At 50.1% G+C, this 15,101-nt stretch overlaps 2 protein-coding genes across 5 annotated transcripts; both read right to left on the minus strand.

Annotated features, from left to right (window-relative positions):
- Window positions 1–558: 558 nt before the first annotated feature.
- SPEF1 (sperm flagellar 1) lies at window positions 559–6,356 on the minus strand. Of its 4 annotated transcripts, none has more exons than XM_073236872.1 (8): window positions 4,045–6,356; window positions 2,758–2,869; window positions 2,256–2,412; window positions 2,016–2,055; window positions 1,787–1,847; window positions 1,459–1,582; window positions 1,257–1,360; window positions 559–1,016 (listed from the first exon to the last, which is right to left on the minus strand). In XM_073236872.1, exons 1-8 carry the CDS (start codon window positions 4,151–4,153, stop codon window positions 692–694), a joined length of 1,032 nt encoding a protein of 343 aa, XP_073092973.1. In that variant the 5' UTR covers window positions 4,154–6,356; the 3' UTR covers window positions 559–691. The 4 variants fall into 4 exon arrangements, with proteins under 4 accessions (XP_073092973.1, XP_073092974.1, XP_073092975.1 ...); XM_073236873.1 differs by having other exon boundaries at window positions 2,758–2,894; XM_073236874.1 differs by lacking the exon at window positions 2,758–2,869 and having other exon boundaries at window positions 4,045–4,110.
- A 132-nt stretch (window positions 6,357–6,488) lies between these two features.
- Window positions 6,489–9,730, minus strand: CENPB (centromere protein B). The gene has a single exon (XM_017680121.3). It carries the CDS (start codon window positions 9,138–9,140, stop codon window positions 7,323–7,325), a length of 1,818 nt encoding a protein of 605 aa, XP_017535610.2. The 5' UTR covers window positions 9,141–9,730; the 3' UTR covers window positions 6,489–7,322.
- Between the last annotated feature and the right edge of the window lie 5,371 nt (window positions 9,731–15,101).

Here is a 15,101-nt window from a genome sequence, read left to right on the forward strand (position 1 = left end):
TCCCCAGTTAAGACTTTAGATAAGACCACAACTCTGGCCAACGCCTTGATTGCAGCCTTGTGAGAAATCTTGAAACAGAACACCCAGCTAAGCCATGCCTGGACTCTTGACCCACAGAAAATATGCGATAAAAATGTTGGGAGTCAAACTTGGCCTAAGTCCATAGAACTTGGGATCAATCTATGATCAGGCATGGGAGTCATACAAGGGACAGAATTAGCGGTCAGTCCAAGGGCAGGTTAAGGGTGATTGTATAGCTATGTTTAGAGAGAATCTGATGCCTGGGTTTGGGGTTGGGTTGGACAGAGTTGGAGGACATTGTAAGAGTGAGTTTGGGGATCAGTCCAAGGTCAGAGTTGGAAGTCGGGCTGTCCTGGTACATAAGACCTGACCTCTGTGATATCAAGCAGTGGTCACCCAGGGCCCAGCAACCCACAAAATGAGAACCATTCTAGGCCTTTGTAGTTCTTTTGCTCAAGGGATGGGGGGCAGCACAAGGAGGGCAGGAACTCACTGTCTTCAGGGATCCAGGCAGAGAGAAAGGGCGGAAGCAGGAAAGAGAGCACAACACCTTTAATGCAGGCAGCCCTGCCCCATATCCCCGAGTCATTCTCAGAGATCTCCTGTAGGACAGGAGGGTGACTGGCATAGGCACAGCCATGTCTTCCCCACTCCTGACTGCGCCCACTCCTCACCCCCTCCTCTCCAGCTGCTGCACTCTCCAGCCTTGAATTGGGTCCCCGGTGAGTGCCCAGGAGGGGCAAGGGACTCCCTCAGCTGCCTCCAGGAGCTTTCCCCATGGCCCAGGGTGCAGAGAACGAAACCGGATGGAGACGCTGCTGTCCTCAACGCTGGGTGGACACCCGGTTCTAGGGGTGTAGATCAAGCTGGGGCACCGCCCCCTGAGGCCCAGGGTAGGGAGCACCGAGATGGAGCCCCTGGTGTCGGACATTGCTTTGGAGTGCATTCCAGGTCTCTGCATGTGGCTTCTAGGTTCTGGAAAGCGGTCTGTTCTCCTGACCCGGATGGAGTGGAAGGAGGCGGCTCAGTCCAGGAGCTCCACTCGGGGAATTCCTGTCCCAATGCCCCCCACGCTCACCCCATCCCAACAGAGAGGCAGGCTCATGTCCGAGGAGGCTCATGGGAGCGGCTGGCTCCGCCCGCCCATTAGTCCTTCCGTCGGTGGGTGCTTCAGTCGCGGCATCTGGGCTCTAGCGGGACTGGGGCGTCCCCTCGCGGCCCGGGCTGCTGCTCACCGCTGCTTACGCTCCGCCTGCTGGAGCCTCCGGGAGAGGTCGTCGATGCGCACGTTCTTGAGCTGGAGCAGGTGCTCCAAGCGCCTCACTTTCATCTGCAGGACCTGGACCGCGCGGCGCAGAGGTCAAGCCCAGCGGCCGGCTGCCTCTGTCCCCGCCCCTGCAGGCCTCAAGCCCCCTGCGCCTTCCAGTGTGTCCTCACCTGCACGGTCTCCTGCGAGGCCAACAGCTCCTGCTCCTTTTCAGCGATCTGGAGGACGAAGCTAGGATCGCCCTGCAGCGCCTGGCTATACCCCGGAGGTCGGGACGCCGGTAGCCGGCCCGCCCTGGGGTGTAACGCAGCTTAGTGGAGGCCTGGGCATCGGGCTCCATCCTCACCCTTTCATTGCCCCTCGGCCGGGCCTTCTCTTGTCCCCTCCCCTCGTCACCACCTTCCCTACCTTTTCAGGAGCAGCTGTGTCAACCCTCACCTCCCAGCCCCATGTAGCGAGAGCACCAGGTCTGCTGAGGTCAAGAGCGCGCTTCCTTACCTGAGCTGCCCACCTCCCTGGGTATCCGGGGCATCTTCCCCCCGAGCTTTCTGGGACAAACCTGAGAGGAGGTAAGTGGAAGCATAACCACGCTGGAGTCCTATTTTCCTGTGTTCTCCCCTGCCACCTCCCTAACATCCCCCATGTCCCCCATACACATGCACCCCTGCCCCATAGAAAGGAAGGACTGGAAAAAACTGAGGAGGAGGAAAAATAAAGGTAACTTTACCCACATCCATGTAGCCAGTGCCATCCTGGGGAGCCAGCTCCTGAAAGAACCCCTGGTGTCAGCTGTGAGCTTGGCCTCGCCCATCCCCAAGGAGCCCGGAGACCCACGCCCCTTCTGTGGTCCCTCAAGTCTGGCTCCCTTTGGCAAGGCACCCTTCTCCCACACTTATCGCCAAGGTGAGGCTTCTACTGCCTGGGAAGCTCCCTCAGAGCATTGAGAGAAGCGTGAGAGGGGTGGCACCTGTAAGGAGCCCACGCCCTGCTTCTTGCGCCTCTTCCGCTCCTCCAAGCGCTGCCTCAACGGAATGAGCACCAGCTCCACCACGCCTGGGGCGCACTGCACGATCTTGCGCATTACATCCTCTGGGACCGAGAAGTTCAGCTTGTTCAGCACCTTCCTGGAGGGTAGACACAGGGATGGCCAACTGGGTCTTGGGGGAATGAGGTGAGGGGGTAGGGAAGAAGGAAGGGACCCCAGCAGTTGCAGTCCTGAGTGCGTAGCCCTGGGGGAATGGAAAGGCATGGCATGTGAGCCCCCGTTTCCTTGTTGCCTCTCCAGTGCAAAGTCTCTTGATTTTGTTAGCAGACTGATTCTGTCTGCGTTGCCCCTCCCGACCTTGCCCCCATTGCAGCCCCAGCCTGGGCTGCGGAGACCATAGGAAGAGGAGGAGGCTGGGCCAGCCCTTCTGGCATCCCAGGGTAAGGACTGGAAATCCCGGTAGTGTGCCCGGGTACTATGCTACCTGTTCAGGTGACCCCAGTTGCTGAGCTTCTGCTGGACAGAGTTGGCAGGGACATAATTGTGCATCTCCACCATCTTGGGGAAGTAAAACTTGATGACTTCTGCGACCAGGACTGAGGGAGGGGGAGTAGAAGCAGACTTGGAAGGTAGGGGGATGGGTGAAGTAGGGGTAAGGAGAAGAAATGGGTGGGATGAGAGAATCAGGGGTAGCAAAGTGGTGGAGCGAAGTGGAGGGATGGAGGTGCAGGATAGGATGATAAGGAGGGAAGGGTGGTGGAGGAGAGGGAAGGGGGTTAATGAAAGCAAGATTAGTGATCATCTGGACCCTAAGCCTCCAGCATACCCTAGGGGAGCTTCATCTCTCCAACTCTTTAGCTGTATCCCATTAACTCAGATCATATGAAAACTAAAGTATCTGGTCCTCTAGTGGAGAATGAGTCTCCAACAGAGCCCTTTAACAGTCTGGAGCTCCACCCTAGGTATTCACATGGATACAGACACACTCCAACTCCAAAGTCCCAGGAGACAGTCAGAGACTCATACAAGCAGATACATATAAAATTCCCCTCATATATGGACATCCCATAGAGTGTGTAGATACACAGGCCACACACACAGTCACATCTATAGTGTGCATACACACACACACACACTACAGAGATACACAGACACATACTTCCATCACTGGAATTCCAAGAGACAGTCACCAGCAAACACACACAAGCACAGAGTCACATATGTACCAATATACACATACAGAGATGCACACTGTCATTAAAATCCCAGGAAACAGTTATAGACATACAGACACCTACACAACCACAAAGACACACATATACACACAAGGACCACTCTACATCCATACAGGACAGAATGTGTCAGAATACACATGAACACACACATGCTCAGGCTCCCACAAGACATACATATAGAATACAGCAATGAGCACACACACACACAGAGATGCACAAATACATCATAGACGCATCTTAGTCATTAAAGTCCCAGGAGAGGGTCACAGACTCACATACAGACACATAAACACAAACACACACCCACACCACACGCATAAAGGTAAAACATGTAGACTTATATATGGACACATATGCCCATATTCCCACAGATGGAGATAGAAAACACAACTTTTATAATTGAAGTCTTACAGGACACCGCCCAAACACACACACAAGCACATGAATGTAAGCTGACCTTACCCACGCATATACAGAACATGTAGGCACACACGGACACACAGCACACAGGCACGCGCACACACTGGGTTGCACACCTCCGTCACTGAAGTCTCGGGAGAGATTTCTCTTGGGCCGAGACAGAGGGATGTTGTCTACCCACAGGTACAGTTGGTGCAGCGCCTCCTCGTCCACGCTGGCCGCCATTGGCACCCTGGGCAAGGCCAGGCAGTTCCAGCCGTGCAGCGTCCAGCACCAAGTTCACGATCCCTCACAATCCCTCAAACGCCTCTTCTGTGCTACGGAGAGCGCCCAGACCCGCCTCTGCTTCTCTAACCCAGAGATTTACGTCCCCGCTGGGAGCAGCCATATTGTTTTCTTAAACCATGGCAACCATCCTTGACGCGTAAGGAACGGGGGCTTCTGGGAGTTGTAGTTTTCTCTCTCTCCTCTCATGCCCCAACTTTGAAAAGGCGAGTAGGGGGGCTTGACTTCTCAGCCTCCCCAAAGAAATCACCACTGCACCCACACCACCTACTGACAAACCCCTGGCCCATTCTGGGGCCTGCCAAAGCAAACCAGGCCTTCAGAAATCCTGCACCTCAAGGCTGGGATCCCCTTTCTGGGTACTTTAGCAATCAGTCCTAAGTGAAGGCAACATTCCAGTGTTTGTCAGCCTTATGTGGGTGTCCATTATTAATCATCACCTGCTTCCCATCTGGAATGTGTGATAGGCTGTGTGACAGTGCCTTCTTGCTGAGTCCTTCCTCAAAGATCTGTATTCATAGGGTAATCACAACTCCCACCCCTTCCCCCAGCAGTGTCCTGGTGGGGCATTTAATATGTAACCAAGACTCCCAGGGAGAACACCAGAACTCAAGGCAGGGCCTTGGGCAGGTCAGTTAACTCCTTGACCCTATTTCCTCCTTTGTGTAGTGAGGATCTATCTCACTTACTTATCTAAATGGAGTAATGGGGAGAATGGGAAGGGCATTTACAGACCTGTATTTGTATGGAGATTGGCGGAAGGGGAGTTGATAGGTATGAGAGCTGCAAGAGCCCCTGCAGACACTTCCACACCCACCTCCCTCCAAAGAGCTATTCTTCCATGGGTTAGAAACTGATTTGTCATCGGTTCCATTTACTGGACCTCTCTGTTTCTGTGTTCTCATGGTTTTGCCTACCTCTTAGGGGCTCTGTGAACAGCCAAAGTATTTAGCATAGTACCTGGCACACAGCAAGAGCCCTATTAACATCAGCTGGTGTTACCTTTTTTCCAGCAAGAGGTGTTCTCGCAGGCAGGGGAAACATTGAAGTGATAGGCCTATAGTTTTTGAGGTGAGGAACTTGGGTTGGAAGGCTACTGCTCCCACCTGCTTACACCAGAGCAGGCCACGGGGTAGGCTGGGCTTCCGTAGGCCTTTCCGATCTCCTCCAGGGATCTGATGGGGATGGGGATGGGGGATGATGGTAAGGGGAATCTTAACTATTTTTTGCTGTCACTTAGTCTCTACAAAGCATTCAAGTTTCAATCCCTAGAGGGCATCTCTGAGTGCCAGAAGTGTGGGAGGCCAAGTGTGGAACAGTCACTCCACCTTCTTTAGTCATATATAGTGGCCTTGCTTTTCTAGAAGGGAACATACACAGGCAGGCAAGGGACAAAAGGTAACCTGGATTTCACCCCCCTTAACATTCCAGGGTGGAGAGGAGCTGCAAGGAGATGGTAGGGAGGGGGCCACACGGGTGATATGCCAGCCCAGTTAAGGTGGGAAAACCGGTTTGGGGCCCAGCTCAAGTTCAGGCCCTCCCTAACTGGAACCGCTGGGGCCTGTGCGCCTCAGTGAGGGCAGGGAGGTAGGAGCTGAGCCCTGAGCAGAGGAGCCTGCCTTCACCTTTGGACTGGGGGGCCCCCTGGAGGGCACTGCACAGGGAGTTGCAAGTTCATTCTCAGCCTCTTGGGGGTGCAATCAGTCCCCATAAATTTTATCTTCCTCCTGCCACTGTCCCCAAGGATAGCTACTAGGCTTGGAGATGCCAATCACTGCAAGGCCTAAAGAGCTCCCTCTTAAGGCATCAAAGGTCAATCAAGAGATGTCCTGTATACCCCTTCAAACTCCAAACTGGACCCAGGAGCTGCCCCAACACCCCTTTTCTCTGCCTTCTGGCCCCACTCCTACAAGGACCTATTTTATAGGCCCTTGATAGGCCTTGTTCCCAGGTGAGGTACCAATAGTTTAAATTGGTCCAAGGGACTCTTGGTTCTCTCCCTCCTGTCCTAGCCAAGTAACCCCAAACTTGTCTCTGACCCCAAAGTGGTGCAAGACCAGCTTCCTCACACCCACACCCTCGCAAGTGCATTGAAGACCCTGTCCTCACCAAGGCTAGAAAACATTTAGGTATGGTGGTGGCCCCTCACCCCAGGCAGGGCCTAGGGCTGTGGCCACCCTCTCAACATTTGCTTCCATGTTCCACCAGTCAAAGGGAACCAGGGAAGAACATGTTCCCAAGAGAGACGCAAGCCCAGACCATGAAGGATGCACCCTTGGCTGTTAAAACGTTCACCCTCACAAAAGGGGGGTGGACGGATTTATTGAATTCAAACTGGGAAAGGAGAGGCTGGAAGGCTGGACTCTGGGCCCAGCCCCAGGCCCCCTGCCCAGGATAGGGCCCTGCCAGAGAGGGAGGTGAGGCAATGGGGCCTGCAGCTGTCCACAAGGGAAGCGCCCATTATGCCCCTGGAGGGCCTCTTGGGAACCTCCAATCTGGAAAGAAAACCAAGGGCGAAAGTAACATGGACTGGGCCAGAAAAAAAGGGACTGGGAGGTGGGGAAGCAGGCAGAAGCAGCCTCGGGAACCTGCGGTGAGTTAGACTGTGCTTTTGAGGTGGCTGGGGGATGAGGGAGGGATGTGGGGGGCTGCCAGCCTTGTGGGGGCCTAGGCTGGACTTCCTCTGGAGCCCTTCCCAGAATGGCTTTGGGGTCCCCTCCACCAAATACTGGTGTGGATGGCAGAGGGGAGAGGCACTCTCTGGCCGGGAGCGTCCAGGGCCCACCCCTGGCTGCTGCTGTGACCTAGTCCACGATGGCATGGTGTGGTAGCACCGGACAGCTCCCCACCCTCCCCACCTGGTCCCCCAAGCCAAGGGACAAATGGGGAGGAAAGAGGACTCTGAGAAAGAGGCAATAAGCAGGCAGTGAGGCTGATCCCAGCCCCAGGCCCTACCAAGGTGACTGGGCCTATCACAGGATCTGAAGAACATCACTGAAGAATCTGGGGCTCCCCACTCTGGCTCCATCCACAGTGGCTGCCTGGAGGGTCCTTTGCCCTGGGCTGGTGCTGCCACATCCTGGTCAGGGGCATAGCTAGGCCCAGTGGCTCAGCTTTGGTGTCCAAGACCCCGAACTCCTGCCTGCCTGGCGTGGTTCTTCCTGGTCACATGGACCAGATCATGTTCCAAGTGGAGGATGTGGCTCTGCACTCGATCATCAATGGGGAAGGAGGTCAGATACCTCTTGACCATAGCAAAGTAAGCCATGGCCTCTCCGAAGCTGGGCACAGGTACCTCATCACCATCCTCCTCATCTTCATCATCTTCATCCTCCTCGTCCTCATCTTCCTCCTCTTCCTCACTGTCCGACTCCGAGTCCTCCTCACCTTCCAGGAAATGGAGGGTAGGGCACTGGGCCTCCTCCTGGGCACCATAGCCCCCGAAGCTGCCACCGGCCTCCACTACCCCCTGGGCCCAGTCCTCGGCCTCCAGGCCCTCAGAGGAGCTCTCTTCCTCCTCGTCGTTGTCATCATCCTCACTGTCCTCAACATCACCCTCCTCTTCCACCTCCTCCTCCTCCCCCAGCTCCCCCCCTGCCCCCCCTTCCTCCTCCTCGCCCTCCTCTTCCTCCTCCTCCTCCTCCTCCTCCTCCCCGTCACCCTCCTCCTCCTCCTCTTCCTCCTCCTCCTCTTCCTCCTCCTCCTCTTCCTCCCCCTCACTCTTGAGGGCAGTAGTGATGGTGGCATTTGGGCCACCCCCAAAGCCAGCCTCACGAAAGCAGGCAGCTATATCAGAAGGCTCCACTCTCTGCCAGGCTGCGGCCACAAAGTGCAGGGCCTCCATAAGGCCCAGCTGCAGGCCTGAACGATCCTGGCCCTCCAGTGCGGCCATGGCCTTGAGCAGCATAGCCTGGCGGTAGTGGCCCTTCACCTGCTGGACCACTCCCCGCTCCAGCGGCTGCACTGCACCCGGAGGGAAGAAGGCCAGCTGTACATGTCGCAGGCCTGAGGTATCCAGGGATTGGGCAGCCAGGCGGCCAGCCAGCAGCAGGACTCGGCGAGACTCTGCAGCCATGCGGGTGTCCAGGGCCTTCAGGTACTTGGCCAGGGCCTGGGTGGTGACACCACCCTTAGAGTTGGCGGTGTAGTCACAGGGCAGGCCTGCTTGGCCTGCACGGGGCTTGGCGGACTTGCCGGCTACAAGCGGGGGCAGCTTCTCGCTGCCATCTGCGTTGGCGCACAGCAGGACACTCAGGCGCTGGGTGGCCCTTCGCGCCCTTCCGTCGCTGCCGCAAAGCCCTGCAGCCTGGTCTGGCAGGAAGTCGTACCATAGACTGGTCTCAGTGGCGCAGAACACGTCCTGGGAGGCGTAGCCCTCAGCCACGGACGGCGGCTGTTCCTCCCGAGCGCGCCAGCCCGTCGAACCCCCGCCGCTGCCCTCCGACGGCACTGCAGGCGGGCTGGTGGGTGCCACTGAGGGCCGTGGGGCAGTGCTGCGAGACCGGGAGCGGGCCACGCCACTGCAGGACACCACACCGTGGCGCCGGCGGAAGCGGTCTAGCCAGCCGTTGGAAGCGGTGAAGTCGTCCATGCCCAGCTCCTCGGCTATACGCAGCGCCTTCTCCTTGAGGATGATGCCCTTGACGGGCAGGCCAGCGGCACGGATCTGTTGGAACCAGGCGATGAGCAGCCCCTCGAGCTTGTCGTAGGGGGACAGCTTGTTGGTCTTGCGGCAGGTGGAGGCCACACCGTACTTGCGCTCCGACGCCAGGATGGCGCGCTTGTTCTTCAGGATGGTGCTCAGCGTGGACGGCGGGATGTTGAAGCGCCGCGCGATCTCGCCCTTGCGCAGGTCCGGGTTCTCCTCCACCTCCTGGATGATCCGCGACTTCTCCCGGAACGTCAGCTGCCGCCGCTTGGGGCCCATCCCGGCGCGCCCCCCGCCCCGGGGCCCGGCGCCACCGCCGCCGCCCCGGGGCGGGGGTCCCGGGCCCGCGGCGGGGGGCACCTGGCGGCCTCCTCCGCGCGCCCCGCCCGAGACAAAGCGGCTCGCGGAGCGGCGGGTTGGGTAGCGACCCGGCTGGGCCGGGGGCACCTTCGAGAGTGCCGGCGGGCGCAGCGCTGAGCTGCGAGCGGCAGTCGGCGGGCGCGGACGGCGAGCGGCGCGGGCACGGAAGCCAGGAAGTGTCGCGGCGCGGGGAGCGGGGGAACGCGGCGAGCGGGGCGGAGCGGGCGGAGCGGGATCTCGCGGGAAGCTCGGGGACGCGCGGTACTGCCTTTCCACCCTCCGCGCCCACCCCTCCTCCCCGCAGCCCCGGACGACCGCGGCGAGGCGCTGTGGCCTGTGGGACCTGCCTGAGCGCGGGCACCGGGTGACCTGGGGCAAGGGCGCTGACAGAGGCTCAGTGCTTGGCCTTCGCTACGGGTGGGCAACTATTTACTACTTATAAAGAATAACAACTATGTTTTGTGGTTCCTGTTTTATTAAGGTAAAAATGACCCACTTTTCTTGCGGAAACTGAAAAATACAGGAAACTGAAAATCACCTTTTACAACAGCTGGAGAGATGCGCAGGTAACATTTTGATACGTTTCCTTCCAGTCTTTTATCTAGGCATATGCAGTTTTCCTTTTAAAAATTTATTGCATAAAACTGCCATCAGGCTGTATAGACTATATCTGGCATCTCCTGCTGTTACCTGGCATCAAGTGATGAGAATTTTGTCATTATCAATAAAGTATTGCCAGCACACTTTCTAATGGTTGTGTATTGTTCCAGTTGTGGATGAACATTAATCTGTAGCCTGTTGTTACACATTTAGGTTATTTTTATAAGTTTTAAACCTGTTTGATGGTAATCCCACAATCCATAAACTGATAACATCTCATTGTGTCACTTTCTGGGCTTTTCCATGCATATAACCATAAATGTATGTGCACCCACAGAAATAATGCTATGTGTATATATGAGGATACATACATATGAGCCCCTGAAACCACCTTCACCAAACACAATAAAAATGACCAATTCTTAAAATAATGAATATATTGCACTGTTTTTAAAAATCTCTTAGAGTAGCATGAGCAGACAGAGAGGAAGGCTGTGACCCAGAAGGACAGGCTGGGGACCTGGGACTGGATGAGGCTTCAAGTAAGTGGGTGTGGACAAAGATGAAAAGAATACCAAGGACAGTGTGCTGGTTAAGTCCAAGATTAAAGGCCCAAGAAGGACTAACAAGAAACTCATGAGGAACAGCAGAAGTGGTGAGAGAAAAATCAAACAACTATGCCGTTCTGAAAGCCAGAAGAAACTGTAATGACACACTGTTGTTTTAGTGTGTATTTCTCTCCATGTATGTATTGGCAATTTGAATCATATGAATTTTCAAGATAGATTCTTTGCCCATGTTTCTCTTGTTTTTGTCTTTTTGTTGACTTTTAGGAGCTGTTCATATGCTCTGAACATAAAATCTTAAATATATTGCAACCACTTGTCCTTTAGCTTAGACTAGGGAGTCTTAGATATGATGTTTTTAATCTCTAAGTAAGCAGGTTTGTCAATTTTTTCCTTTATTGCTTCTGAGTTTTGTGTCTTACTTAGACTAAAGGCCTTTCCCATCCCTGAGATAATAAAAAATATTCCTCTAATCACAAGGTTCAGAAGAAAATATGGGAGACAGGGGGCCAGATTAGTGCTTGGCCCATAATGGGTGTATATGGCCCTGTGCAAAGGTGAATGTAGGTTCATCCAGTTGAGGACTCCTTCCTGCACATCTTCAGGAAACTGAGTCTACATTTTGGAGGTTATAACCATAGATACATATATCCCTCATGCCTGTCACCCATCCTGGATCATAAACAGTGGGTGCTGGGATAAATGGATGGTGGGTGGGCTTTTTTTTTTTTTACTTTCCTGAATTTTCCAGGTGTTTTACCAATAACCAGGTACTACAGACCCTTTAAAATGAAAATGAGCAGGCCAGAAGGGAATGGCATGATATATTCAATGCAAGGAAACAGAAGGGCCTTGAACCAAGAATACTGTATCCAACAAGATTATCATTTAAATTTGAAGAAGGGATTAAACAATTTTCAGATAAGCAAAATTGAAAGAATTTACCTCCCACAAACCATCTCTACAATGTATTTTAAAGGGACTGCTCTAGATGGAAGTATGCCTAAGACTAAAAACTGTCACCAGAGAAAATAAAACCACAGCAAAGAAAGTAGACCAACCAAATACTAACCAAATGCAAAATAAAATCAGCTATCCACAAAATTAGTCAAGGGAAACACAAAGAGTACAGAATAAAACACCTAACATATAAAGAGTGGAGGAGGAAGAAAAAGAAGGGAGAGAAATAAAGAATCATCAGATGTGTTTATAAAAATGTAAAAAGTGAATTAAGTTAGATAGTAAAGAAGCTGCTCTTGAACCTTTGGTAACCACGAATCCAAAGCCTACAATGGCAGTAAGTACATACCTATAGATAATCACCCTAAATGTAAATGGACTGAATGCACCAATCAAAAGGCACAGAGTAATAGAATGGATAAAAAATCAAGACCCATCTATGCGCTGCCTACAAGAGACTCACTTCAAACCCAAATACACGGACTAAAAGTGAAGGGATGGAAAAAGATATTTCATGCATACAACAAAGAGAAAAAAGCAGGTGTTCCAGTACTACTATCAGACAAAATAGACTTCAAAACAAAGAAAGTTACAAGAGACAAAGAAGGGCATTACATAATGATAAAGGGGTCAGTCCAACAAGAGGATATAACCATTATAAATATATATGCACCCCACTCAGAAGCACCTACATATGTGAAACAAATTAACAAAATTAAAGGAGGAAATAGAATACAATGCACTCATTTTAGGAGACTTCAACATATCACTCACTCCAAAGGCCAGAAAATAAGGACACAGAGGCACTGAACAACACATTAGAACAGATGGACCTAACAGACATCTATAGAACTCTACACCCAAAAGCAGCAGGATACACATTGCTCTCAAGTGTACATGGAACATTTTCCAGAGTAGAACACATACTAGGCCACAAAAAGAGCCTCAATAAATTCAAAAAGATTAAAATTCTACCAACCAACTTCTCAGATCACAAAGGTATAAAACTAGAAATAAATTGTACAAAGAAAACAAAAAGGCTCACAAACACATTGGCCAAATTAAACACAGAGATCAAGCAATATATGGAGACAAATGAAAACAACAGTACAACGCTCCAACTACTGTGGGATGCAGTGAAGGCAGTTCTAAGAGGAAAGTATATAGCAATCCAGGCCTATTTGAAGAAGGGAGAACAATCCCAAATGAATAGTCTGAAGTCACAATTATTGAAACTGGAAAAAGAAGAACAAATGAGGCCTAAAGTCAGGAGAAGGAGGGACATAATAAAGATCAGAGAATAAGTAAATAAAATTGAGAAGAATAAAACAATAGAAAAAATCAATGAAACCAAGAGCTGGTTCTTTGAGAAAATAAACAAAATAAACCCCTAGCTAGACTTATTAAGAAAAAAAAGAGAATCTACACACATAAACAGAATCAGAAATGAGAAAGGAAAAATCATAATGGACACCACAGAAATACAAAGAATTATTAGAGAATACTTTGAAAAACTATATGCTAACAAACTGGATAACCTAGAAGAAATGGACAAGTTTCTAGAAAAATACAACCTTCCAAGGCTGCCCCAGAAAGAAACAGAAAATCTAAACAGACCAATTACCAGCAATGAAAATGAATTGGTAATTAAAAAAACTACCGAAGCACAAAACCCCCAGACCAGATGTATTCATCACTGAATTTTATCATACATTTAGAGAAGACATAATACTCATTCTCCTTAAAGTTCTCCAAAAAATAGAGGAGGAGGGAATACTTCTAAACTCATTCTATGAAGCCCATATCACTCTAATACCAAAACCAGGCAAAGACACCACAAGAAAAGAAAACTACAAACCAAAATCCCTGATGATCATAGATGCAAAAATACTCAACAAAATATTATCAAACTGAATTCAAAAATACATCAAGAGGATCATACACCATGACTAAGTGTAATTCATCCCAGGGATACAAGGATGCAACTTTAGAAAATCCATCATCATCCACCACATCAACAAAAAGAAGGACAAAAACCACATGATCATCTCTGTAGATGCTGAAAAAGCATTTGACAAAATTCAACATCCATTCATGATAAAGACTCTCAACAAAATGGGTGTAGAGGGCAAGTACCTCAACATAATAAAGGCCATATATGACAAACCCACAGCCAACATCACACTTAACAGTGAGAAGCTGAAAGCTTTTCCCCTAAGATAGGGAACAAGACAAGAATGCTCACTCTCCTTGCTTTTATTCAACATAGTACTGGAGGTCCTGGCCACGGTAATCAGACAACACAAAGAAATAAAAGGCATCCAGATTGGTAAAGAAGAAGCCAAACTATCACTGCAGATAACATGATATTGAACGTAAAAACCCTAAAGAATCCACTCTAAAACTACTAGAACTAATATCTGAATTCAGCAAAGTTGCAGGATACAAAATACACAGAAATCTGTAGCATTCCTATACATTAACTATGAACTAGCAGAAAGAGAAATCAGGAAAACAATTCCATTCACAATTGCATCAAAAAGAATAAAACCTAGGAATAAACCTAACCAAGGAAGTGAAAGACCTATACCCTGAAAACTACAAGACACTCTTAAGAGAAATTAAAGAGGACAGTAATAAATGGAAATTCACCCCATGCTCTTGGGTAGGAAGAACTAATATTGTCAAAATGGCCATCCTGCCTAAAGCAGATTCAATGCAATCCTTATCAAAATACTGACAGCATTCTTCAACGAACTGAAACAAATAGTTCTAAAATTCATATAGAACCACAAAAGACCCCAAATAGCCAAAGCAATCCTGAGAAGGAAGAATAAATCAGGGGGATCTCGATCCCAACTTCAAGCTCTATACAAAGCCACAGTAAGCAAGGCAATTTGATACACAAGAACAAACCTATAGACCAGTGGAACAGAATAGAAAGTCCAGATATTAACCCAAGCATATATGGTCAATTAATATACAATAAAGGAGCCATGGATATACAATGGGGAAATGACAGCCTCTTCAACAGCTGGTGTTGGCAAAACTGGACAGCTACATGTAAGAGAATGAAACTGGATTATTGTCTAACTCCATACACAAAAGTGAACTCGAAATGGATCAAAGACCTGAATGTAAGTCATGAAACCATAAAATTGTTAGAAGGAAATATAGGCAAAACTCTCTTGAATATAACATGAGCAACTTCTTCATGAACATATCTCCACAGGCAAGGGAAACAAAAGCAAAAATGAACAAGTGGGACTACATCAAACTAAAAAGTTTCTGTACAGCAAATGACACCATTAGTAGAACAAAAAGGCATCCTACAATATGGGAGAATATATTCATAAATGACATATCTGATAAAGGGTTAACATCCAAAATATACAAAGAACTCATGCACCTCAACAAACAAAGTAAATAATCCAATTAAAAAATGGGCAGAGGATCTGAAAGACACTTCTTCAAAGAAGAAATTCAGATGGCCAACAGGCACATGAAAAGATGCTCCACATTGCTAATCATCAGATAAATGCAATTAAAACCACACAATGAGATGTCGCCTCACACCAGTTACGATTGCCAACATCCAAAAGACAAACAACAACAAATGTTGGCAAGGATGTGGAGAAAGGGGAACCCTCCTACACTGCTGGTGAGAATGTAAGTTAGTTCAACTATTGTGGAAAGCAATATGGAGGTTCCTCAAAAAGCTAAAAATAGAAATACCTTTTGACCCAGGAATTCC

This window comes from Manis javanica, chromosome 5 (assembly GCF_040802235.1).
Source record: "Manis javanica isolate MJ-LG chromosome 5, MJ_LKY, whole genome shotgun sequence".
NCBI lineage: Eukaryota > Metazoa > Chordata > Mammalia > Pholidota > Manidae > Manis > Manis javanica.